This window comes from Corvus hawaiiensis, chromosome 22 (genome assembly GCF_020740725.1).
Source record: "Corvus hawaiiensis isolate bCorHaw1 chromosome 22, bCorHaw1.pri.cur, whole genome shotgun sequence".
NCBI classification, from domain to species: domain Eukaryota; kingdom Metazoa; phylum Chordata; class Aves; order Passeriformes; family Corvidae; genus Corvus; species Corvus hawaiiensis.
The window spans coordinates 1,721,615-1,745,762 of record NC_063234.1 but is presented as its reverse complement, the minus strand read 5'-3'; the positions used below and the strand labels follow the sequence as shown (position 1 = coordinate 1,745,762).

Sequence of the window (24,148 nt, the reverse complement as noted above, 5' to 3'; positions counted from 1 at the left end):
GGGACAGGGGACAGACAGACAGACTGGGGACAGGGCAGGGACAGGGCACAGGGGACAGACAGACTGGGGACAGGGCAGGGCACAGGGGACAGACAGACAGACTGGGGACAGTGCAAGGACATGGAACAGGGGACAGACAGACAGACAGACAGACAGACTGGGGACAGTGCAAGGACAGCCAGAGCAGCCCCAGTGGTGGCACACGCTCACAGTCCCACACAGACTGTCCCCGGTGCTGTCACACACTCTGTCACACACTCACCCCCCCAGGCACTGCCTCCCAACAGCAGGGAAAACCCTCTTCCCTGCCCATTAATAAATATCAATTAAATGAATTCATTTTATAAAAATTAAGTCGTTGTTTCCACTTAAATCACGTCAGTTCCAACCAATGCCTGTCGCTTTCCTGAGGACACTTAAACCACTGACTTCTTTCTACTGGTATTTCTGTTGAAAACACTGTTCTATTTCTACTCTAAAATACCGATCCGAGTCTCGTCTCCTTGGAATTTGGCCCCAAATTCAAGCTGCATTTTGGTTCAGTGACTGCACTGCCAATGGTGGCCCATCAAACACGCTGAAGTTACAAAGGACTGACTGCAAACACAGCCTGGGGAAGCCCAAGAAAAATTCCTCGTGGAAAAAATCCTGCTTTCCAGGTAACTTCTAGGTGGGCTTCAGAAGGAGAAATTTTGGAATATGAACTCCCTGTAGGTCAGGTTAGACCTGAACTACAGGCTCAGACCAGGGAGATAAGCACAGATGCTTCCAGAAAGTGTGAGTAGAATCCAACCCTGTTCTTCCCTGTGAGGGTGGGGAGCCCCTGGGATGGAATTCCCAGGGAAGCTGTGGCTGCCCCATCCCTGGAAGTGTGCCAGGCCAGCTTGGAGCACCCTGGGATAGTGGGATGTGCCTGGGAATGGCACTGGAGGGGCTTTAAGGTCCCTTCCAACACCAGTGATGACTCTAATTCCCAGTTACCCCCTCACGGTGCCATGGCAGGGAGAGGCACTGGTCCCTCAGCATTTGTAGGAATTTTGAGGCCACGGTGTGGTGCTGGAGGAAGGGAGGGACATCCCCATCCCATTCCAGCTCTGAATCCTCAGCCAGGGACACGGGAATGCTCTCCTTTCCCCCGGACTCACCCAGCCACAGGGCCCCGTCCGTGTCCAGCTGGGTGGCCCCAAGAGGGGAGGAGCCGGCGATGGGAGCTTCATTCCCAACCTGGAGGGAGCCTTCCCTCTGGACCCTGCTCCCGAGGGAGGGAGGAAAACCAGCAATTAATGAACAGCCCCAGAGGGAAGGCCCGGAGCTGTTCCCTGCAAATCCCAACACTGGGAAGCACCAGTGCTTTTCCAGCTGCAGAGCTGAGCATCCCTCTGGATACAATCCTTGCCCCAGTGCCACCCAGCCGCGGGGACTGTCCCCTCCAGCACCCCTGTGGCATCCCACAGAGCCACCCCAGCCCTGCCAGATCCCGTGGCAGGAATCCCTGGCACTCCAGGGGCGTGATCCTTGCCCGCTCCCACCTCCCATAAAAATAAAAAAGGGCCGGCTTGCTCCCACCGGGAACAGAATGTGAAACCCTCAGAGATCCCAAATCCAAGGCACGGCCCTTCCACACCTCCTGCGTGTCCCCTCTGACATTTCGCGGCATGTCCCAGCAGGGCAGGGCCTGCCCTCTGTTCTCATCCAAGGAGAGATCCTTGGGGATCACCGCGCCGTGACTCAGCCACCTCATCCCCATCCCCATCCCCATCCCCATCCCCATCCCCATCCCCATCCCCATCCCCATCCCCATCCCCATCCCCATCCCGCTGTCCCCCCTCACCTGGAGGCTTTGATGTGGATCCACTGGTTGGTGTTGACGGGGACTGTGGAGCGCAGGGTGACGGGTTTGGAGCCGAGGTCGTAGCTCAGCTGCACGAAGCCATCCACGATGGCCAGGGCGATGTAATCCGACTTTTCCAGCCCCTTCCCGCTCCACAGGAGCAGCCCCTGCGTGGCCTCGGTTTTGATGCTGAGCTCGAAGTGGTTGGACTGCAGAGCCTTCTCACTGCGGGGAGAGCAGAGGGAGAACGGGGCTGGAAAAGCGACAGGCGGCTCCTGAGCAGCTCCTTGGAGCAGCCTCCTCCTCCTCCCAGGGAGCTGGGATAGCCTCCGTCCCATTCCTGGGATTGGGATACATCCATGGGGTCTGTCCCCACCTGCTGCCCTCAGGAGTGACAGATTTTGGGATAACCTCCACCTCACTCCTGGGAAACATCTCAAGGGTGGCAGATTTTGGGATAACCTCCACTCCTGGGATACACCTCAGGGGTGGCAGATTTTGGGATAACCTCCACCCCACTCCTGGGATACACCTCAAGGGTGGCAGATTTTGGGATAACCTCCACCCCACTCCTGGGATACACCTCAGGGGTGGCAGATTTTGGGATAACCTCCACCCCACTCCGGGGATACACCTCAAGGGTGGCGGATTTTGGGATAACCTCCACCCCACTCCTGGGATACACCTCAAAGGTGGCGGATTTTGGGATAACCTCCACCCCACTCCTGGGATACACCTCAAGGGTGGCGGATTTTGGGATAACCTCCACCCCACTCCTGGGATACACCTCAAGGGTGGCGGATTTTGGGATAACCTCCACCCCACTCCTGGGATACACCTCAAGGGTGGCGGATTTTGTGCTACCAGAATTCCTGTGGGAGTGGATGGGAAGCTCCAAACCAGGCCAGAGGATCCAAGGAGCAGCCCTGGAGGTCTCTGACCCAGCTGCCACTCTTGGGAACACCAATCCCCATCCTCCTGCTGCCCTGAGCGGGGCTGCTCAGCTCTCCTGGGATTCTCCCCAAGATCCAGATGGAGATTCCTTGTTTTTGTCCTCATGGAGCACAATCCCCGCCAGCTGTGCCACGGCAGCCTTGGCACTCTGGGACGGTGACAGGAAGGGGATGGAGGCAACAAAACCTTCTCTAGGTCTTTTCCCAAGGGAGGAAGGAAGGAAAGATGGGATTTCCCCCATATTTGCATCCCGATTTTTGCCTCTGGAACAGGCACGAGGCTCCTGGCACAGAGACACAGACTGGACAACAGAGACACCACCGAGAGCTTTTTATCCCCACGGGAAGCTGCATCCAGAGGGCAGGACAAGGCCTGATGTCCTTGCAGGATCACTCAGCCTGGGCGCCCCCTCTGCAGAGCTCATCCCTCAGGGATAAAAAGCAGGGATGGGGACACACAGGACACACACAGGGACACGGGGACATGCTGAGGCACGGGCACGGCACGAGACAGCGGCAGCCTGGCACACTCACCTGGGCTCCGAGGAGAAATCCAGCGCCTCGGGACTCGGATGGGGGAAAAAAGGGGAGCGTGCCATAAGCGCGGGGCAGCGAGGAGACCCTTCCCTGCCTTCCCTTCCGGCCTTCCCTCCTTCCCTGCCTTCCCTTCCTGCCTTCCCTCCTTCCCTGCCTTCCTTCCCTCTCCCACCCCGCTGGGAACAGCTCTTCACCCCACGCAGCTTCCAAGCAGGAACTGCCTGGAGTGAGCAGGAGAGCCGGGAATTGTCCCCTGGGTGAGCCTCCTCCAGCCATGGAAACACCTGTGGAAGTGGGAGCTGGGGCAGGGAGAGCGGGATAACGGCAAGGAGGGAATATCCAACCTGTGCTGGGCACGGAGTCAGGTTCGGGAGGGGCTGAGGGAGAAAAGGAGCTCAAGAAGGACCTTTTTGCTCTCCACAACTCCCTGGCAGGAGGAGACAGCCAGGGCGGGCTGGGGACAAGGGACAGAGGAGAGGAAATGGCCTCAGTGGAGGTTTGGATTGGATATTTGGGAGAATTCCCTCAGTGGAGGTTGGGAGTGGATATTTGGGAGAATTCCCTCAGTGGAGGTTGGGAGTGGATATTTGGGAGAATTCCCTCAGCGGAGGTTGGGATTGGATATTTGGGAGAATTCCCTCAGTGGAGGTTGGGATTGGATATTTGGGAGAATTCCCTCAGTGGAGGTTTGGATTGGATATTTGGGAGAATTCCCTCAGCGGAGGTTGGGATTGGATATTTGGGAGAATTCCCTCAGTGGAGGTTGGGATTGGATATTTGGGAGAATTCTCTCACTGGAAGCTTGGATTGGATATTTGGGAGAATTCCCTCAGCGGAGGTTGGGATTGGATATTTGGGAGAATTCCCTCAGCGGAGGTTGGGATTGGATATTTGGGAGAATTCCCTCAGTGGAGGTTGGGATTGGATATTTGGGAGAATTCCCTCACTGGAAGGGCTGCCAGGCATTGGAACTGGGGTGGAACATGGAAGTGTTCACAAAACCACATCCAAAAGTGCCACATCCACACAACTTCTGAACACTTCCAATCCCTGACCACCCTTCCAGAGAAGAAATTTTCCCAAATATCCAACCCAAACCTCCCCTGGTGCAGCTTGAGGCCGTTTTTCCTCCTCCTGCCCTTGGGATGCTTCGGGATGAACTCCCCTCTTGGACGTGGAATTGTCACATGTGGCCTCTGAGTCAGCCCTGGGGCACTCGGAGGACAGGGAGTGCAGGGAAAAGGGGAAATCCAGGAGCGCAGCTGTCCCTGCAAGTGTCACAGGCTCCAGGTCCTGCTCATTCAGCCCTAAATAAACGTAAACTATAAAAATGGATGTCCCAGTAAAAACCAGTACGGGCATGTCAGGGCTGGAGGAGCCATGGGAATGTTGGTCCTGCCCTGGGCACGCCCTGGAGGAGAAAAAATCCACTTTTATGGGCAGCCCACGGCCTGGCAGGGCTCTAGCCAAGCCCAGCAGGGGGAACTGGGAGAAGATCCCTCCCAGGATGGGGCAGCACAGCCCAAACTGGCTGGGAAAAGGCTGGGAATGGTGACATTCCCTCTGCAGGGCACTGGGCCAGGCAGGGTCACTGGCAGGGCTGTGGCTCGGGGCGGGGGGGGTGCACAGGGACAGTTGTGAGGCCACAGTGCTGGAGGGCACTGCCCAGCTTAGGAGGACACTCAGGATAATCCTAAAAATCCTAAAAATCCTAAAAAAGCCTTCCCAGCCCCTCCCGGTGCTGTGAGCATGCAGGTGATGGCCCTGCAGCCCCCCATGCACAGGCACAGCTCAGCCCCCACGGCCCTGCCCACGCCCAGAGGGCACAGAATGAGGTGGGATGGGATGGGATGGGGCAGGCAGGGATCCCCCCAGATTCCCCCTTCCCACAGCAGGGAATGCTCCTCATGGAGCAGGGCTTCCCTTCGGTGCAGGACAGACACACAGACAGCACATCTCAGCTGCCCAGGCATTTGGACTTCTCCCCATCCGCCTGCCCTGACCCTTTTTCTGACCCCTCATCCACACCGGGGATGTTTTGAGGGGTTCCCAGTGCCCAGCCCGGCCTCCTCCAAAGCCACATCCATGCTGGAAAAATCAGGGCGGGATCAGCACCCTGAGTTTGCATCTCCAACACCTTCAGCTGCTGCCGGAGCAGGGAGCCACAGGAGTTTTCCTTCCCTGTGCTCGTCCTTAAACTCTGTTCAAATCGTGCTTACTAATTAAATTAAGGCATGCCGGGGGGACAACAGCTGGGTGTGGCAGGGCTGGGACAACAGCTGGATGTGACACATCCAGGTAAAGCAGCTCCTGTACAGCCCCACGAGCTGCCGTCAGCACCCGAGTCCTCCTCCCCTCTGGAATGGGAATATTTTCCCCCAAAAGATGCAGGGAGAAGCCCCAGATTCCTCCCCCTCCTCCTGCCCGGAGCTGCCCCGGTGTTTGGGGTGGCAGTGGGGACGCGGTGAGGGTGGGCGGGGCCGTACTTACGCTGGGATCTCATTGCTCAGGTGGCTTGAAAACAGAGAAACAGCGACATTGAGAGGGGACAGACACACAGACAGGGACAGACAACAGCTCCACACGGACACCCCCCCCGCAGGGCTGGGAAACTGGGAATGGGACAGGCAGATGGATGGGATCCCATCCAAGACCCTCTCCCAGCGTCCTGGAGGTGGGAATTAACCCCAGTGGGGAGGGAGGAAGGGCACTGAGCAGAACTCCCAGGAGTCTCCTGAAGGAGGGATTTGCAGCCTGGAGGACCTCAGGCAGCATTCCCAGAGGGAATTCCCAAGGACCAGCACAGCCATGGACACCACAGGGTCCTCCCCAGCACGGGGGACGAGCAGAGGTCGGGACAGTCACACGTGTCCCAAAGCAGAGATGTCCCATCCTGCTGGCAGCACCATCCAGCCCGGGACATGAAGGATCCAGTTCCATCCCATTCCCAAACCAGGCTGGAGTTTCCTCCAGGCAGCAGAACCACAGCCAGGCCTGGAGCTGGGAATCTGGGGGGAAAACACTCTGCCAACAGGGCAGCTCTGCAGGGAAGGACCAGGAACAACCGGCCCTGGTTTGGAGCTCCTGGATCCCAGCTTTTCCTCCTGGAATCAGCCCGAATTCCTGGTTTGGGGCTCGGCTCAGGCCAGCAGCCAAGGTACCTCTTGGTGACGGCGTTGTGGTACTCCAGGTACGTCCTGCCGTCGAAGGCCACGGCCTCGGCATCCCCCGCTGCCTTCTCAATGATCACTGAGGGGGGAAGAACAGGGAGGTGGGAAAAGGAGCTGCCAGGGAAAGGCAGATAATTCCTGTCCATGCTGGGACTCTGGGAAAATCCCCCTTTCCTCACTGAGCATCCCTGACACACCCAAAGCTGTGTCCCCTGCGAAATGTCACCCCCTGAGAGGTCTGAGCGGCTTTAGAACCCGGGATTTGCAGCATTGCCCCATTTGGAAGGCAGGAAAGGTCGGTTTGAACTGGAATTTTGATTTATTGGGTTTAAATGGAGAGACAGGAGGTTTAGGTGGGATATTGGGAAGGAATTCTTCCCTGGGAGGGTGGGGAGGCACCAACACAGAGAAGTGTGGATGGCCCATCCCTGGAAGTGGATTGGGATTGCTGGAGCAACCTGGGATAGTGGGAGGTGTCCCTGCCCATGGATGGGGTGGGAAACGATGGGATTTAAGGCGCCTTCCAACCCAACCCATTCCATGATTCCCTAGCCCAGCTCTCCAAGAGTTTTTCTCTCAAAGAACATCCTGATTTGTGCTCCTTTTCACCCTAACCCTTGCTGGATGCGCTGAACTTCTGCAGGAGCTTTTCCAGGTTTTCCATCTGATTTAGGATCTCTGGGATAGTGGGAGGTGTCCCTGCCCATGGGATGAGAGCAGCTTTCAATCCCTTCCAACCAAACCATTCCGTGATTATAGGAAGGACAAGAATTCCAGCTTGGCTTCCATGTTGTCCTGCTGCCACCAGGACAGCTCCAGTGCCATGTGGGTGAGGGGCCACCTCCAGCTTCCTGTGCCACCTCCAGCCCCCATGGCCACCTCCAGCCCCCCATGGCCACCCCCAGCCCCCCATGGCTACCTCCAGCCCCCCATGGCTACCTTCAGCCCCCCATGGCCACCTCCAGCTCCCTGTGCCACCTCCAGCCCCCATGGCCACCTCCAGCCCCCATGGCCACCTCTAGCTCCCTGTGCCACCTCCAGCCCCCATGGCCACCTCCAGCCCCCATGGCCACCTCCAGCTCCCTGTGCCACCTCCAGCTCCCTGTGCCACCTCTAGCCCCCCATGGCCACCTCCAGCCCCCATGGCCACCTCCAGCCCCCATGGCCACCTCTAGCTCCCTGTGCCACCTCCAGCCCCCTGTGCCACCTCCAGCCCCCTGTGCCACCTCCAGCCCCCATGGCCACCTCTAGCTCCCTGTGCCACCTCCAGCCCCCATGGCCACCTCCAGCCCCCCATGGCCACCTCCAGCTCCCTGTGCCACCTCCAGCTCCCTGTGCCACCTCTAGCCCCCCATGGCCACCTCCAGCCCCCATGGCCACCTCCAGCCCTCTGTGCCACCTCCAGCTCCCCATGGCCACCTCCAGCTCCCTGTGCCACCTCTAGCCCCCCATGGCCACCTCCAGCTCCCTGTGCCACCTCTAGCCCCCCATGGCCACCTCCAGCCCCCATGGCCACCTCCAGCTCCCTGTGCCACCTCCAGCCCCCCATGGCCACCTCCAGCTCCCTGTGCCACCTCTAGCCCCCATGGCCACCTCCAGCCTCCCATGGCCACCTCCAGCCCCCATGGCCACCTCCAGCCCTCTGTGCCACCTCCAGCCCCCATGGCCACCTCCAGCTCCCTGTGCCACCTCCAGCCCCCATGGCCACCTCCAGCCTCCCATGGCCACCTCCAGCCCCCATGGCCACCTCCAGCTCCCTGTGCCACCTCCAGCCCCCATGGCCACCTCCAGCCTCCCATGGCCACCTCCAGCCCCCATGGCTACCTTCAGCTCCCTGTGCCACCTCCAGCCCTCTGTGCCACCTCCAGCCCCCATGGCTACCTCCAGCCCCCCATGGCCACCTCCAGTCCCCATGGCCACCTCCAGCCCCCCGTGGCCCCTCACCCTTCTCGCAGTGGGCCCCAGAGAAGCCCCTCTGGCAGGAGCACTCGTAGCCCTCCATGCTGGGGCTGCAGGAGCCCCCGTTCTGGCAGGGGTTGGGTTTCTGGGTGCAGGGGTGGCCCCGGAACGGGGAGATCTCCATGGCACTGCGGATGTTGTGCTCCATCAGCATGGGCACCCCCTGGACTGAGATCTGCAGGGAGGAGAAACAGAGTCAGTCACGAGCTGCCCGGGCCCTGGGATGGATTTCCAGGAGGAATTGTGGATGTCTCATCCTTGGAAGTGTCCGAGACCAGGTTGGACGGGGCTGGGATGGTGGAAGCGTTCCCTGCCCATGGCACAGGGTGAGCTTTGAGGTCCCTCCAACCCAAACCAGTCTGGGACTCTCTGATGGTCCTTCACTGCCACCTCTGGTGCCGTGGGGGAACCAGGCAGTGTCCCTGGGGACAAGAGGAGACAGGAATCCATCCCTAAGATGGGAATCCATCCCTAAGGTGGGAATCCGTCCCTAAGGTGGGAATCCATCCCTAAGGTGGGAATCCATCCCCAATTCCCACATGTTCCTGTGACCTCGTGTTCCCCTCCTGGCCCCCACTGGTGCCACTTTTCGACCAGGTGTGCTCCACATGCCAGGACAGCTCCCAGCTCCATCCCAGGGCAGGTGGGACAGCTCCCAGTGGACACTGGGCTGGCCACTCACACCTCCCAGTGGACACTGGACTGACCACCAGGACCTCAGCCTCTCACAGTTCCCAGTGGACACTGGGCTGGCCACCAGGACCTCAGCCTCTCACACCTCCCAGTGGACACTGGGCTGGCCACTCACAGCTCCCAGTGGACACTGGGCTGGCCACCAGGACCTCAGCCTCTCACACCTCCCAGTGGACACTGGGCTGGCCACTCACACCTCTCAGTGGACACTGGGCTGGCCACCAGGACCTCAGCCACTCACACCTCTCAGTGGACACTGGGCTGGCCACCAGGACCTCAGCCTCTCACACCTCCCACTGGACACTGGGCTGGCCACTCACAGCTCCCAGTGGACACTGGGCTGGCCACCAGGACCTCAGCCTCTCACACCTCCCAGTGGACACTGGGCTGGCCACTCACACCTCTCAGTGGACACTGGGCTGGCCACCAGGACCTCAGCCACTCACACCTCTCAGTGGACACTGGGCTGGCCACCAGGACCTCAGCCTCTCACACCTCCCACTGGACACTGGGCTGGCCACTCACAGCTCCCAGTGGACACTGGGCTGGCCACTCACACCTCTCAGTGGACACTGGGCTGGCCACCAGGACCTCACCTTCTGCACAGCTCCCTCGAAGCCGCTGGAGATGGCGGCTGCTCGAGCCAGCTTGGAGAAATCCGGGGCTCCCCCCACATAAAATGGCTCCTTCAGGTTCAGCACCATGTGAGGCATCTGGGGAAACAGGAGAATCATGGAGAAGGTGTCAGGGTGTCCCTGGTTGTCCTGGACGGGGCCAGGAGTTGGGCTTGAGGATCCTCGTGGCTCCCTTAATTTGGGATATTTTATGATGTTTTATTTATGGTTCTACGGATGGAGCCTTCAGGAAACCTCCTCATGCCAAGGACTGCGAGGTCCCACCCCCGGTGGGCACCTGGGAAAGGTTTCCCATGGATTGAATTTTGGGGAGGGGCTGTCCCAATGCCCTCAGGCCTGGAGGGGGGCTCTGGTTTCGTGCGACCCCAAAACTCGGGTACCCAAACATCGCTCCGAGCCTCTGCAGGGCTGGAGCTCAATCCCAGCACATTCCAGAGGGATCCATCCTGGCTGCTCCAGGTTTGAGGGGGTTCTCCTGCACCCCATGGCTTGAGGAGGTTCTCCTGCACCCCACGTGGTGTTTTTGGAGGAGGAAATTCCCTCCTTGCTGTCGCTCTGCTGGAAAATCCCAGGTGAGGCTCCAGCCCCAGGAGCGATGCCCATTCCTGGGAATTCTCTGGGATGGAGCCAGGGCCACAGCAAAGACGGGGTGATATGGATCACTAACGAATGTTCCATGGGATTAACAGAAAAAAAATGACCGGATTAATTGGAATGCTCCCGAAACAGAACACAACAACTGGCTGGGAATGAGGGAGGAAAAGGGAATGAGCGGCTCTAAACTACAGGGATCCTAAATCAGATGGGCAAGGGACGGGGTGGAACACTGAGATCGGGATGGAAAACACAAAAAAAAGGAACGAGGTGCCAATGGCAGATGAGATGGAGGCGTGGGGGGGGTCATACTTATCTGTACCTTACGGGATTTCTGGGATCCAGACAGCAGGGGAGGGAAAAATACAAAGGAAAATCAAAGGGAGAGAGAGAAAAAAAAAAAGAGAGAGAAAAGGGACATCAGTGGGGTGACATGGCAACAGGCAGGGCTGCCAAACCCTGCTGCCACCCTGGCTGGGTGGCTCAGGGGCTGGCAGGAGGTGGCAGGAGGGTCACTGCCACCCAGGGAGCGGCTTCGCTCGGAGAGGAGCTTCAAAAGAGCAGAGTGAGGGGAGGAAAAATCCCTGGTTTTGCAGGAATGCTGCGGTTCCGGGTGGATTTGGGGATGAGTTCAGTGGCAAGCAGGGCTTTTCCTGCCTTCTCAGCTTCCTGGCTGGAAAGGGGCAGGGAAGGGACCCCCAGGAATGCAGCGACAGAAGCGTGGAGGGACGGGGTGGGGAGAGGTTGGAGTTGGAGAGGGAAGCTCCAGCTGGGACAAGAGGAGAGGAAGCGCCCATGGATGCAGCAGCAGCACCACGAGGCTTTCCCTGCTCCATGAGCTCCTCCCCGTGCTGGGGGGCTCCTGACACCCCTTAATTAACGATGGAATCATTTCCCCACGGGTGCCTCACGTACCTGTCCCAACACAGGGAGCTGAAATAAGGGATGGGGGCTCCGTGCGAGTGTGGGGGGCTCATCAAAGGCATTCCTGAAACCTGGCTGAGCTCTGTGTGCAGGGACAGGGAGGGACAAGGGGCTGGAAGCTCCTGTCTGGCAGGAGATCCTTCCCTGCCCGGGTCCTGGCCACTTCTCCACCCTCAAAACCATGACTGAAAACCCAAGAGCCTGGGGAACTCCTCCCACACATGCCCAGAGCCCTCCCAGACCCCCAAACTCACCGGGGACTCCCCCAATCCCCCTCCCAGACCCCCAAACTCACCGGGGACTCCCCCATCACCCTCTCGCCGTTGTTGACCCTCAGGACGCCCTTGCGCCCGCTCCTCTCCAGCAGGACGCTGATCCAGGTGTTGAGGGGCACTGGCTCCTTGCTCCTGGCGGGGAAAAAGGGGAAAAGAAGGCTCCCAGGTGAGAGCTCTGCCCTCAGAACCCGCAAAGACACCACTGGAAACCTGCCCTGAGCAGGCAGGGCCACCCCAGCTCACCTGAGCACGGCTGCCCCTTTGCCCAGGTCATATCTGTACTCCAGGTGCCCCTCGTGCAGCGCCAGGGACACAAAGTCCCCTTTGCCATCGGTCTTCTGGCCGTTGTAGAAGATCATCCCGCTGGGGTTCTTGGCCAGGAACACCACTTCCATGGACATCTTGTTCCTGACAAACAAGGATTATGGATACCCTCCCCTCGAGCCGCCCTCACGCTCGGTTTCTCCATCCCTGTCTCCCTTGGGATAACCCTGCCAGCCTGGGACCGTGGCCATGGCACGGATGCCAGCCCTGCCAGGTGAGGAATGCCCCTCGCGCTCAGGGCGCTGTGGGGTGGGGATTTCCCCCTCTGCTGCCCATCCCTGGCACTTACTGCAGGTCAGGCACGAAGCTCTGCAGCCCGTTCAGCTCCAGGTAGGAGAAGCCGTTGAACTCGGGCAGGAAGGGCATGGAGTGGTCCTGCTCCGTCACTGGGCACACAGGGGGCGAGGTGAGCGACACGAGGCACGGCCCCAGAGCCTCACCAGGCTGGGGACATCAGCACCGGGATCCCGCCCTGCCCCAGGGGATGCCCCGTCCCACCTCGCTCGCAGAACTCCCCTTCGCGGCCCATGGGGCAGGCGCACAGGGCCCCCTTGTCGGGCAGCACCAGGCAGGTGGCAGAGACGTGGCACGGCGAGGGCTCGCACGGGTTCCTCTCGAAGGCGCACGTGGGCCCTGCGGCAGGACAGGCAGCTCGGCACCAACCCACGGCCACCAGCACAGAGCCGTGTCCCCAGTGCCCCCAGTGTCCCCAGTGTCCCCCCTCCTGGCTCAGGTGGCTTTCCACGAGCTGGGAAATCCCACAGAATACCAGGACGAACCTTTGGGATCATCAAGTCCAACCTATGACCCAACACCTCCTCACCAAGCAAACCCCGGCACTGAGTGCCAGTCCGGGCTTTGTTAAACCCCTCCAGGGCCGGTGACTCCAGCCCTCCCGGGGCAGCCCATTCCAGTGCCCCATCCCTCTTCCCCTCTCTGCATTTCTTTTCCCAGCTAAAAAAAAAACCCACCAAAAAAAGATCTCCCGCTCGCCCAAAACAACCAACCTCCCACACCTCGGAGCTTTCTGAAATTCAGAGGGAGCCAAGTGAGTTCACTGTGCTGAGAAGAGGGAACGAGCTCCCTCAGTATTCCAGCTACATCCCAAAAATAACCCCCTTGATTTTTGTCCACTTTGAGGCCTCTTTGGCTCAATTCAACCCAAATTCCCCCTCCTGGCTGTGCCTTTCCTCGCCCTGGCGCTCACCTGCGCTCCACGAAGCTGCCCAGTGAGGAATTTCCCCACAGTGAACCCCACAAACAGCAGGGCACCACACCCCTAAAACACCTTATGGGGACGTCATTTTACTGCCTCTAAAGGGGACTTTATTTGGGGCACGAGAACACCCCGATCCTGACCCTTATCACCCTCACCGGACGTGGCTTCACCCTCCACGACGATCCCAAAGGTTCTGGGATCCCAGGGGGGTGGGGTGAAGACCCCGCAGCGCCCATCCCCGTACCCGTGTAGGCGTCGCGGCACTGGCACTGGAACATCTCTGCCTCCTTGGCGTGGCAGATGCCGCCGTGGTGGCAGGGGTTGGGCTCGCAGGGGTCGTTGCCGCACTCGCCCACGGCGCTGCCGTAGAGGACGTCGCCGGCGCCGTCCCGCAGGTCGTACACGCGGTTGTTGATGCCCAGCACGCGGATGCAGCCCCGCAGGCCGCCCGTGGCCGTGGTGCGCTCGGCCACCCTGAGGGGACGCACGAGGGGGGTTTGTGCCCACGGCACAGCGGAGAGCTGGGCCGGGCAGCGGGGTCGGGCTGTGCTGCCCTCACAGTGCCAGGGCTGGGAGAGACTCCAGGCTCGAGTTCAAGGTGGGAGTTGTCCCTGCCTTGGCACACTCACGAGGGCAGTGCCACACTCAGGGGACAGTGCCACACTCACGGGGCAGTGCCACCATCATGGGGACAGTGACACCCTCATGGGAACAGTGCCACCCTCATGGGGACAGTACCACCCTCATGAGGCAGTGCCACTCTCACGGGGACAGTGCCACCCGCATGGGGCAGTGCCACCCTCACGGGGACAGTACCACCCTCATGAGGCAGTGCCACCCTCACGGGGACAGTGCCACCCGCATGGGGCAGTGCCACCCTCATGGGGACAGTGCCACCCTCATGGGGCAGTGCCACTCTCATGGGAACAGTGCCACACTCACAGGCCCAGTGCCACCCCCCCAGGCCCAGTGCCACCCTCATGGGAACAGTGCCACCTTCATGAGGCAGCGCCACCCTCACGGGGACAGCGCCACCCTCACAGGCCCAGTGCCACCCTGCAGGCCCAGTGCCACCCTCACAGGCCCAGTGCCATTCCCCCAGGCCCAGTGCCACCCCGCAGGCCCAGTGCCACCCTCACAGTGCCATCTGGTCGTCGGGCGCTCCCCCGATGAACAGGTCGGTGTCCAGGTTGAGGCCGTCGGTGCCCGGGGGGCTGTCCCCGCTCACGTGGGGCTCCCCATCCACGGCCAGGGCCCCGCTGCGCCGGTTCCGCGTCACCACCAGCTGGTGCCACCGGCCCGGCTCCACGCGCACCCGGCTGGTGACGGTGCCGGTGCCGGAGCCGGTGTTAAACCTGGGGGGAAAAAGCGCTGTTTGTGCCCAAAGGTGCCAGCTGGGCCATGCCAGGGGTGGTGCGGCACTGGGAGCACTTGGGGACCCTCTCCTTCCCTCTCTCCTTCTCTCCCTCTCCACCTCTGCCCTCCCTATCCCCCCATTCCAAAGCCATCCCATTGGATTTTGGAATGCAAAAAAAACCCCACTCCGCTGCTTTTCTCCCTTTCCTTTTTCCCCCCCTCCCCTCTCTGCATTTCTTTTCCCAGCTAAAAAAAAAACCCACCAAAAAAAGATCTCCCGCTCGCCCAAAACAACCAACCTCCCACACCTCGGAGCTTTCTGAAATTCAGAGGGAGCCAAGTGAGTTCACTGTGCTGAGAAGAGGGAACGAGCTCCCTCAGTATTCCAGCTACATCCCAAAAATAACCCCCTTGATTTTTGTCCACTTTGAGGCCTCTTTGGCTCAATTCAACCCAAATTCCCCCTCCTGGCTGTGCCTCTCACCTGAGCTCCACGAAGCCGCCCACGAGCGCCAGCGAGATGAAATCCTTGCCGTGGTTCTGGGCGTTGTAGAGGAGCAGCCCGCTGGGCTCCAGCGCCCGGAATTCCATGGAAATCCTCACCGTGTGGTAGGCCTTCATCATCTTGAAGGCCAGGTAGGACTTGCCCCCGAAGCTGGGGATGAAGTACCTGATGGCTGCGGGGCCGGGGAGGGGACACAAGGACGGAGCAGTGAGCGCCTGGCACAAACCCGGGAATGTTTTCCTGCCAGGAAGGCCCCTCTGTGGCCACATTCCTGGGAAATGATCCCCCTGAACACTCCCAGTGCTGCCCACAGACCCCTCTGGTGACGCCATTTCCCCCAAAAATTGGGATTACTTCATCCAGAAGTTTCCCTACCAGTTCCTCCCTGTTCAAAATCAGCGCTGCTGGTCCTTCCCATGCCTTGCTCCCACAGCTCCTCCAAACTCAGCTTCCCTGCTCCTTAATTTTCCTCTCTCCTCCCCAAAAACCTGACAGATTCCCATCCATCACTCCTGGCTTTTCCTCACTGCAGCCGACGTTTTCCAAAGGATCTGGGCGGCCAAATCCCGTTAAAACCAACAGGCCTGGACACCCAGGGCTTGGAGAGCTCCAGGTGACGGCTTTAGGGACAAAGTTTTTTAGGAATGAGCCCACCCAGAGCCCCTGGTGTGACCCCAAAGCGCCTGGGGGAGCTCCCAGTAAACACCAGCAGTGCTGCCAGGATCCAGCTGCTTCCCGAGCTTCTCCAAGGGCTGGGAAACGAGCCTGGATCAGCAGCACCCCCGTCCTGGTGCTGGGGAGGGTGGGCAGAGCCTGGCTGGGTGGCACTGGGTGACGCTGGGTGACGCTGCCACGAGCTGGGACAACAAAGCAGCAGCTCCCAACCTCCCAGTGCTTTGGGATCAGGACAGAGCCAGGGAGGAATTGCTCCTCGCTCTTTGCAACCTCTCTGCTCACCTTTTACACCCACTTGTACCCGCACAAGCTGCGGTGGCAGAGCTGGGACAGCCGGTGACACCAACCCCTGCCGTGCCAGGGCCGATTTTGGGGTTGGTTTGCACGTCCCCCCCATCCCTCTGTCCCTGCTCAGTGGTTTTGTGCTGTTTCCCATCTCTGGAAATGTCCAAAGGTGGCATCCCTGCCCAAGGCAGGGGCTGGCAAATGATTCTTCAGGCCCTAAATTTGGGATTTTTGGGAGCATCACCTACGTTTCTCACACACAGCCCCTCCTTTCCCCGCCGGGCAGCTGCAGGTGAAGTCCTGGCCGTCGTCCTCGCAGGTGCCACCGTGCAGGCAGGGGTGGGACTCGCAGGGCCGGGGGGGTCTCCTGGTGGTGCCAGGGGGCTGCCGGGTGGGCTTCCTCCTGCCGCTGCCAGGGCTGGTGGAGCTGGGCCTCCTGGTGCTCAGCACGCCCACAGCCTTGGGGCCGGCTCTGCCCACGGGCTCCGGGCGGTGGCCGAGGGCCGTGGTGGCCGGGGCCATGGTGGTGGCCGGGGCCATGGTGGTGGCTGTGGTGGTGGTGACGGTGGTGGTGAAGAGCCGGGGGATCCAGTCTGGAACACGGCAGAGGGGTGGGGTCAGGCGTGGGTTTGGGTTAGGGTCAGGTGTGGGTTAGGATTGGGGTTAGGGGTAGGTGTGGGTTAGAGTTAGGGGTAGGTGTGGGTTAAGGTCAGGTGTGGGTTAGGATTGGGGTCAGTTATGGGTTAGGGTCAGGGTTAAGTTCAGGCGTCGGTTAGGGTCAGGTGTGGGTTAGGATTACGGTTAGCTGCTGGTTTGGGTTAGGGTCAGTTATGGGTTAGGGTCAGGGTTAGGGTCAGGTGTGGGTTAGAGTTAGGGTCAGGTGTGGGTCAGGGTTAGGGTTTGGTATGGGTTTGTGTTAGGGCCAGGGTCAGGTGTGGGTTAGGGCCAGGGTCAGGTGTGGGTTAGAGGCAGGGTTAGGGTTAGGGTCAGGTGTGGGTTAGGGTTAGGTATGGGTAAGGGTCAGGTTTAGGATCAGGTGTGGGTTAGGGTTACAGATGGGTTTGTGTTAGGGTAAGGGTCAGTTACAGGTTAGGGTCAGGGTTAGGGTCAGGTGTAAGTTAGGGTTAGAGTTAGGGTCAGATGTGTGTTAGGGTTAGGGTTGGATTAGGGATGGGTTAGGCGCAAGGTCAGGCGTGTGTTAGGGTTGGGTGTGGGTTTGTGTTAGGGTTAGGGTGAGTTATGGGCTAGGGTCAGGGCTAGGGTCAGTTATGGGTTAGGGTCAGGTGTGGGTTAGGAGCAGGGTCAGGGTTAGGGTTAGGGTCAGTTATGGGTTAGGGTCAGAGTTAGGGTCAGGTGTAGGTTAGGGTTAGGGTTAGGAGCAGGGTCAGGTGTGGGTTTGGGTTAGGCGTGGTTTAGGGGATGGATTTTGAGCAGCCAGGGTGCTCCTGGCAGGACACCAGGAAGGGGAATTTGCAGCCTAAGTGGCCTCAAAGCAGACAAAACTCGGGGTTTTTTTGGGATGTAGCTGGAATGCTGGAGGTGAGGGCTGTGCCTGTTCCAGGCTCTGTGTCCCTGCTTTTCCTGGGAATTCTGCGGTGTGTGCATTCCCACACTGGCCACCACCTCTGGAATTCCAGGATGGGCTCCCTTTCCAGGGCAGAGCTGCATGTCCTTGAGTGGCACTGACCATATTCCATGGAAAAGGGGGTAATTTTAACCCTTTTATGGTTTTCCTGAGGGAAAAATAATTCCAGGCCCAGGGATTTTACCCAGAGGGTGGTGAGGCCCTGGGATGGATTTCCCAGAGAAGCTGAGGCTGCCCCATCCCTGGAAGCATCCACAGCCAGGCTGGAGCACCCTGGGACAGTGGAAGACCCCTGCCCATGGTCCAGATAATCTCTAAGGTCCCTCCCAACCCAAACCATTCCATAATTCCATGATTCCTCTGCCCCCTGGCACCACCTGGGGAAGCTTTTGGTGCCACAGCTGCAAAGCCCTGGCAAGACCAGCAGAGCTCCCTCGGCATTTTGAAAGCCTGAACCAAGTGAGGGGCACTCGGCACAGCCCCAGGGACTCACCAAAATCCATGAATTTGATGTGCTCCTGCTGGGGCTTCTTCACCAGGATGGTTTTTTTCTTGGAAGCTCGGATCTGCTTCAGCAGGGCCCCCTGGATATCAGCGGCCGTGTAGGACGTGGCTGATCCCAGCCAGGAGGGGGGAAGGAGGGAGGGAAGGAAGAGTGAAGATTCCAACAGGAATTTCCCTCCCAAATCCCTCTTCCCAAGGAAAAGAATCCTCCTTTCCCAAGGAAAAGAATCCTCCTTTCCCAAGGAAAATGCTCCCAGCTTCCTCAGGGGAGCAGCTCCTCCCAGCTCTGCTCACACTGAAGTTTTTCAGGACAGAAGGCACAACCCCAGGGAATTTTAGGATGGTTCTTTCCTTCTCCTCCCCACACAGGGTTCTCCAGCCGGAATTCCCACTGGGAATGCCCCAGGGAATGGCCCTACCTGGGTCAAAGTGGGCCTCCACGATGACCCTGACAGCGCTGCTCTGCCCCAGGTCCCGCACTCGGATGCTCTTGAAATCTTTCCTCACTTCAGAGCCACGGAAAAGCTCATCCAGCTGTGGGGGAAGGAGGAAAGGGAACATCCTGGTCAGTGGGGAAACCTGGGATGGGGATCCCGCCAGGGGAAGATCCTGACTCTCAGCCAGCCTTGGATTTGCTTCCAAGCCCTTGCAAGGCATCCCGGTGACAGGGAGGGAACAGGGGCTGCTGTGCTGTGACAATTCCAGCTGGTCCCTGTTCCTTATGGCCAAGGGAAGAGCGGGATCCATAAATAAAGCGGGACAGGGAACCACCCCTGAGGTGAGCAGGAGCAGAACCGAGCCAGAGCGGAGCCACCTCGCAGCTCATCCTGGGATTTTCCTTTGTGTGGCATCTGAGTCCTCCTGATTTCTCCCAAATCCACCTAAAGCTGCTCAGGCACTCGGGAAAACCCCACAGAGCCCTGCTCTGCATCCTTAAATACCCGCCTGCCTTCTCGAGCTGGCTCTGGGACGCTGCAGGATTTGTCTGGAGGACACGGTGCCAGCGCTGCCAGCTCTGGCACAGCCAGGGCCACCAAACCTTCCCCTGGCTGAGGCTGGAATTAATTAATTCATGACCCCGCGGTTTAGTTTTCCCCTTTCAAGCGGGAATAGCGGCCAGAGGGGTCCAAGGGCACATCACACCCGTGGCATCAGGCAGGTGGCACCAGGGACAGGGGTCTGCAGCCACAGGTGGCTTTTGTGCCATGGTTTTGTGTTTCCATGGAAAACCAGAAAGCAGCAGAGTCCCGGAATGAGTGAGGCAATGATTTTGGGAGCATTCCCACCCTCAGGCACACGGCAGTGACCTGGGGACGCTGTTTCTGTCACGGGGACTGCAGCAGCCATCTGGGCCCTGTCCATCTGCTCCAAAGGGCTTGGAATCAGCTCCAAAGATGTTCCTGCCCTTGCAAAGATGGTTTGTGGTTGCTCTGCCACCCAGCACTGCCTCAGCATCCCCAAACGGACAAATTCCCACCCAAAATCCACCTGCTCCCACAGCTGGAAGTGCAGGGGGTTCTCCTGAGAGGTGGGAGAGTGGATTTACACCAGGAGTGTCCCAAAGTTGTGCAGCTGAACTGGAGGGAGAAGGGGGTTTGGATGGATTTGTCTCAGGGCTTATTCCTGGAGGTAAAACACTTTGGGCATCTCAGGGGTGTCTGAACAGTCCCAACATCGAGGCCAAGCTGGAAAAGGATTTCTGACCCAGCATGGAATGAAGGGAGGCTGTGGCCACGTGGGGTCAGGCTCTTCTCCCAGGGAACAAGTGACAGGATGACAGGAAAGGGCCTCAAGTTGCACCAGAAGAGGTTTAGGTTGGGTCTCAGGCACTGGCACAAGCTCTCCATGGCAGTGGTAGAATCACCATCCCTGGAAGAGCTCCAGGAGTGTGAGGATGTGGCACTTGGGGACGTGGTTTGGTGAAGTGGCGGCGCTGGGCTGGGTTTGGTGATCTTGGAGGGCTTTCCCAACCTCGATCCTGCGATTCCCTGACTCCAGAATTCCCTTTTTCCTCCAGATCCCAGCTGTGCCCCCGGCGAGGGGCGCAGAACTCACCGCGCCCTCGATGCTCCGCGCCGTCTCCCCGAAGAGCTCCGACTTGGGGTCGGCCATCTCCGGGGTGTAGAACAGCTCCTGGCCCTCCACCTCCTCCAGGATCAGCACTCCTTGGAACACCTTGGTGGCTGCAGGAGGGAGGGAACACAAGACAAAGCCCTTTAGCTGGGCAGGGGGGGGCGAGGGGCTGGGAGAGCGCCAGAGTCCCTGGGAAGGGGGATGGCAGTGTGGGGGTAGTGCCAGTGCCGGGTTAGTCGGGATGGGACGGGACAGCCATGGAGGGTTAGTGCTGGAGCAGATGGCAAAGACCAGGCTGGACGTGGCAGCTTTTACCAGACGGGATCCTGCGAGCTCCGGCCCCGAGAGCGGCCCCCCTGCACCGCTGGGTGACAAGAGAGACACGTTAGAGGACACGCCACGGCCCGGGGCACCCACGGGCATGCACGGGGCACAGCGGGGCCAAACGGGGCTGGGGGCGAGGAGGAGTCCTGGCACAGGGAAAGCCAGGCCTGCCAAACCAGCCTGGAACTGCACCAGGAATGCCAGGGGTGGATCCTTTCCTGGGGACGCAGAGGACGGAGAGATCCCGCTGTGGGAACCACACAGGAAGTTCCTTTCCCTTTCTCTTTTCCCCTCCCCTCTCCCTTCCCATTTTCCTTTTCCCTCTCCCTTCACACAGGTTGGGTTAAAAGAGGAAAGTGCCGTTTTCCCAGAGGAAAAGGGGATGTCCTGCTGGAAACCCCAAGGAACAAGGAAAGACTTCAATGAGGAAAAATCTGGGACACGGCCCTGGAGGAACAATTTTCAGGATAACGAGGATGTTCTAACGGAGCAGAGGTGTGGCTGTGCTTCCTCAAATTGTGGAAAGGAGAGGAGATCCCAGCTGGATCAGGGAGCAGGAAACACCGGTGGGAACCCCAGGAAGCCCAGAGGGGACATTAGGGCTCCAGCTGCTGTCCCTGCCCGCACCAGCACCAAACTGGTCCCGATCCCAGTTCCTTCACAGACACAGGGAATCCAAGGAATTCCCTCATCCCCCCTGGTGCCCGTGGTGATTGGGCACAAGCCTGGGCAAAGCCCTGGTCAGGGTTTTAGGGCTGGAGCAGTCCAGGGACAGGGTGGGCACCTGAGGGGAGAGAGGGGCAGAGCTCTGGCTCTTGGGGTGACCAGCAGTGCCCACCTGGGCACCTGGGCTGGCCGTGGCAGAGGGGACAATGCCTGCCAGCTCCTGGGGCTCAGGACATGCTCAGGGACACCAGAGTGGGCACAAGACCACCTGGGCAAGCACAGCACCGTGCTGGGCAACTCAGGCATCCCCCCTGTGAGATCCCTGACTCCTCACCCCAAAGTGACCCCAGACCCTTCCTCCATCCCCAGTTCACCCGGGCAGCTCTTTGTGTCATTCCCCTTGAGAGATCCCCAACTCCTGACCCCAAAGCGACCCCAGACCCCTCCCCAGCCCCGAGCTCACCGGGGCAGTTGCTCCCCTCTGCGTCGGCAGCCGCGGTTTTGCCGTCGGAGCAGCAGCCCAGGGCGGTGTTGTAGCACGTGGCCCTCTCGATGGCAGGCACGGATGTCACCTGGCCCTCCTCCAGCTCCTCCTCCCCTGGGGGACAGCAAGGGGACATCAGCAGTGACACCTCTGCGCCCCGGTGACGCCCCGGCTCCACCCGCGGTGACACCCAGGGCTGGCTGGAGCCCCCCGGAGCCGCAGGGGTGGCACTCACCGGCAGAGCCCGCCCCGCTGGACTCCTGGTCACCGCTGGTCCCCATGTCCTGGTCCCCGCTGCCCTCAGCGCTGCCGGACTCGCCGTAGCCCGGCTGGCTGGTGGCCACCACCACGGGCGCGGTGGCCAGCGGGCGAATGGTGGCCTTGTGCACCCCGTGGGTGACCCAGGGCGTGGTGGCCGGCCTGGCTGTTGTCACGCGCCTCGTCGTGGGGTGGCTTCGCTCCGTGGGCTTGGCTTCCAGTGGCACGGAGCTGGTGGCCACCCCTGTGGGCTCCGGGGCCCGCGTGGTGGCCTGAGGGGGTGCAGGCAGCAGGAGCCGGTCCGGGGGCAGCGTGGGCAGCGGCGTGGGGGGCACGGGGGGGCTCGTGTGGGGGATGGACTCTGCAAGGAGCGGACACAGGAGGTGAGGAGGGGGAAAAAGCTGGGATGGCACCGGGAAGGGGGTGACAAACCCCAGGAAGGGCACTGGCTGTGCCAGGGGTGTCCCAGAGGCACAGGGGGCAAGGGTCAGTGTCAGGACAAGGGGGTGGCACTGCCCAGGGGACACTCTCCAGGGGACACTCAGCGTGGCACTGCCCAGGGGACACTCTCCAGGGGACACTCAGCGTGGCACTGCCCAGGGGACACTCTCCAGGGCACACTCAGCGTGGCACTGCCCAGGGGACACTCTCCAGGGGACACTCAGCGTGGCACTGCCCAGGGGACACTCTCCAGGGCACACTCAGCATGGCACTGCCCAGGGGACACTCTCCAGGGCACACTCAGCGTGGCACTGCCCAGGGGACACTCTCCAGGGGACACTCAGCGTGGCACTGCCCAGGGGACACTCTCCAGGGCACACTCAGCATGGCACTGCCCAGGGGACACTCTCCAGGGCACACTCAGCATGGCACTGCCCAGGGGACACTCACCGTGGCACTGCCCCACGTGCTTGACTGTGATGTGCTGGCCCTGCCTGCAGGCGATGGTCAGCAGCTGGCACTGGTCCCCGTAGGTGACACCGTCGGAGCCACACACCTGGGGGCACAGGGGACACCGCAGCTGCACCTCTGGGCCCCTCCCAGCAGCGGGAACAGGGCCCTAAAAGCTGGAAGTGTTTCTGGGGGGGCTCCTGTGGGGCACAGAGCAGCTCGGAGGTGCCAGCGGGGCACGGAGCGTCCCCGGCTGGGGGACACGTGTGACCTGCATGTCACCAGCAGGGAACAATCCCCTGCCTGGTTCTGTGGGGGAGAGACATGAGAACACCCCCAAATGTCCCTGAGCCCCCCAAGGGTGCTGTCCCCAAACCTTGGTCGTGTTGGCTTCGGAGCACAGTGGGGACGGGCACTCGCAGTGGGCGAAGCCGTTCACCTCCACGCACGAGGCCCCGAACTCGCAGCGCATCTCCTCGCAGGATGTAGGGGCTGAGGGGTCTGCGGGGAGGGAAAGGAGGTGAGCAGTGAGAATCCCAGTTGTGCAGGAGCCAAAATCCCAAATGCAGGAAGCAAAATCCAGACTGTACAGGAACCAAAAGCCAGACTGTACAGGAACCAAAATCCAAACTGTACAGGAACCAAAATCCCAAACACGCAGAAACAAAATCCCGGTTATACAGGAAGCAAAATCCCAAGTACAGGAAGCAAAATCCCAGTTCTAGGAACCAAAATCCTAATTCTAGGAACCAAAATCCCAGTTACAAAGGAACCAAAATCCCAATTATACAGGAAGAAAAATCCCAGTTACAAAGGAACCAAAATCCCAGTTATAGAGGAAGAAAAATCCCAAAGAGAGGAACAAAAATCCCAATTACACAGGAACCAAAATCCCAGTTATACAATCAAAATCCCAAAGAGAGGAACAAAAATCCCAATTACACAGGAACCAAAATCCCAGTTATACAATCAAAATCCCAAGGAGAGGAACAAAAATCCCAATTACACAGGAACCAAAATCCCAGTTATTCAGACACCAAAATCCCAGTTATGCAGGAACCAAAATCCCAGTTACTCAGACACCAAAATCCCAGTTATGCAGGACCCCCTGACCTTTCTCACAGCCAGCAGTGCCCAGTTTGCTGCCGTTGGGGCACTGGTTGCACTTCATGCCCATGATGCCCGTCCTGCAGGAGCACAGCCCCGTCATCTGCTCGCAGTCATCCCGCACCGAGCCCACGGGGTCACAGTTACAGGCTGGGAGAGGGGAAATGCAGTTACAGGGTGGGAAATAGGGGAAAAACCACCGTTACAGGGTGGGAAAGGGAGAAAATGGAGCTGTAGGATTGAAAAGGGGGAAAACCCCACAGTTACAGAGTGGGAAATAGGGAACATCCCCGCTGTTTTGCTGGTGGATTTGTGGAGCCA

The 24,148-nt window shown here is 59.8% G+C and overlaps 1 protein-coding gene across 6 annotated transcripts in view; it reads right to left on the bottom strand.

Annotated features, from left to right (window-relative positions):
* The window catches only part of AGRN (agrin), a 90,400-nt gene that overhangs the window by 2,653 nt on the left and 63,599 nt on the right, over positions 1-24,148 (bottom strand). For 3 of the 6 annotated variants that reach the window (XM_048326524.1, XM_048326526.1, XM_048326527.1), the window contains 22 exons: positions 23,834-23,977; positions 23,097-23,221; positions 22,721-22,826; positions 21,807-22,190; positions 21,551-21,685; positions 20,080-20,207; positions 18,444-18,558; positions 18,014-18,133; positions 16,184-16,528; positions 14,955-15,147; positions 14,254-14,469; positions 13,359-13,588; positions 12,394-12,528; positions 12,185-12,281; positions 11,815-11,979; positions 11,592-11,703; positions 10,695-10,706; positions 9,740-9,856; positions 8,436-8,625; positions 6,483-6,570; positions 1,832-2,056; positions 1,146-1,249 (listed from right to left, as the gene is read on the bottom strand). In XM_048326524.1, coding sequence (XP_048182481.1) covers positions 1,146-1,249; positions 1,832-2,056; positions 6,483-6,570; positions 8,436-8,625; positions 9,740-9,856; positions 10,695-10,706; positions 11,592-11,703; positions 11,815-11,979; positions 12,185-12,281; positions 12,394-12,528; positions 13,359-13,588; positions 14,254-14,469; positions 14,955-15,147; positions 16,184-16,528; positions 18,014-18,133; positions 18,444-18,558; positions 20,080-20,207; positions 21,551-21,685; positions 21,807-22,190; positions 22,721-22,826; positions 23,097-23,221; positions 23,834-23,977 — 3,486 coding nt within the window. Of the gene's footprint in view, positions 1-1,145; positions 1,250-1,831; positions 2,057-2,672; positions 3,352-5,811; positions 5,836-6,482; positions 6,571-8,435; positions 8,626-9,739; positions 9,857-10,694; positions 10,707-11,591; positions 11,704-11,814; positions 11,980-12,184; positions 12,282-12,393; positions 12,529-13,358; positions 13,589-14,253; positions 14,470-14,954; positions 15,148-16,183; positions 16,529-18,013; positions 18,134-18,443; positions 18,559-20,079; positions 20,208-21,550; positions 21,686-21,806; positions 22,191-22,720; positions 22,827-23,096; positions 23,222-23,833; positions 23,978-24,148 lie in introns of those variants that run through there. The other 3 variants (XM_048326525.1, XM_048326529.1, XM_048326528.1) reach the window with 2 other exon arrangements.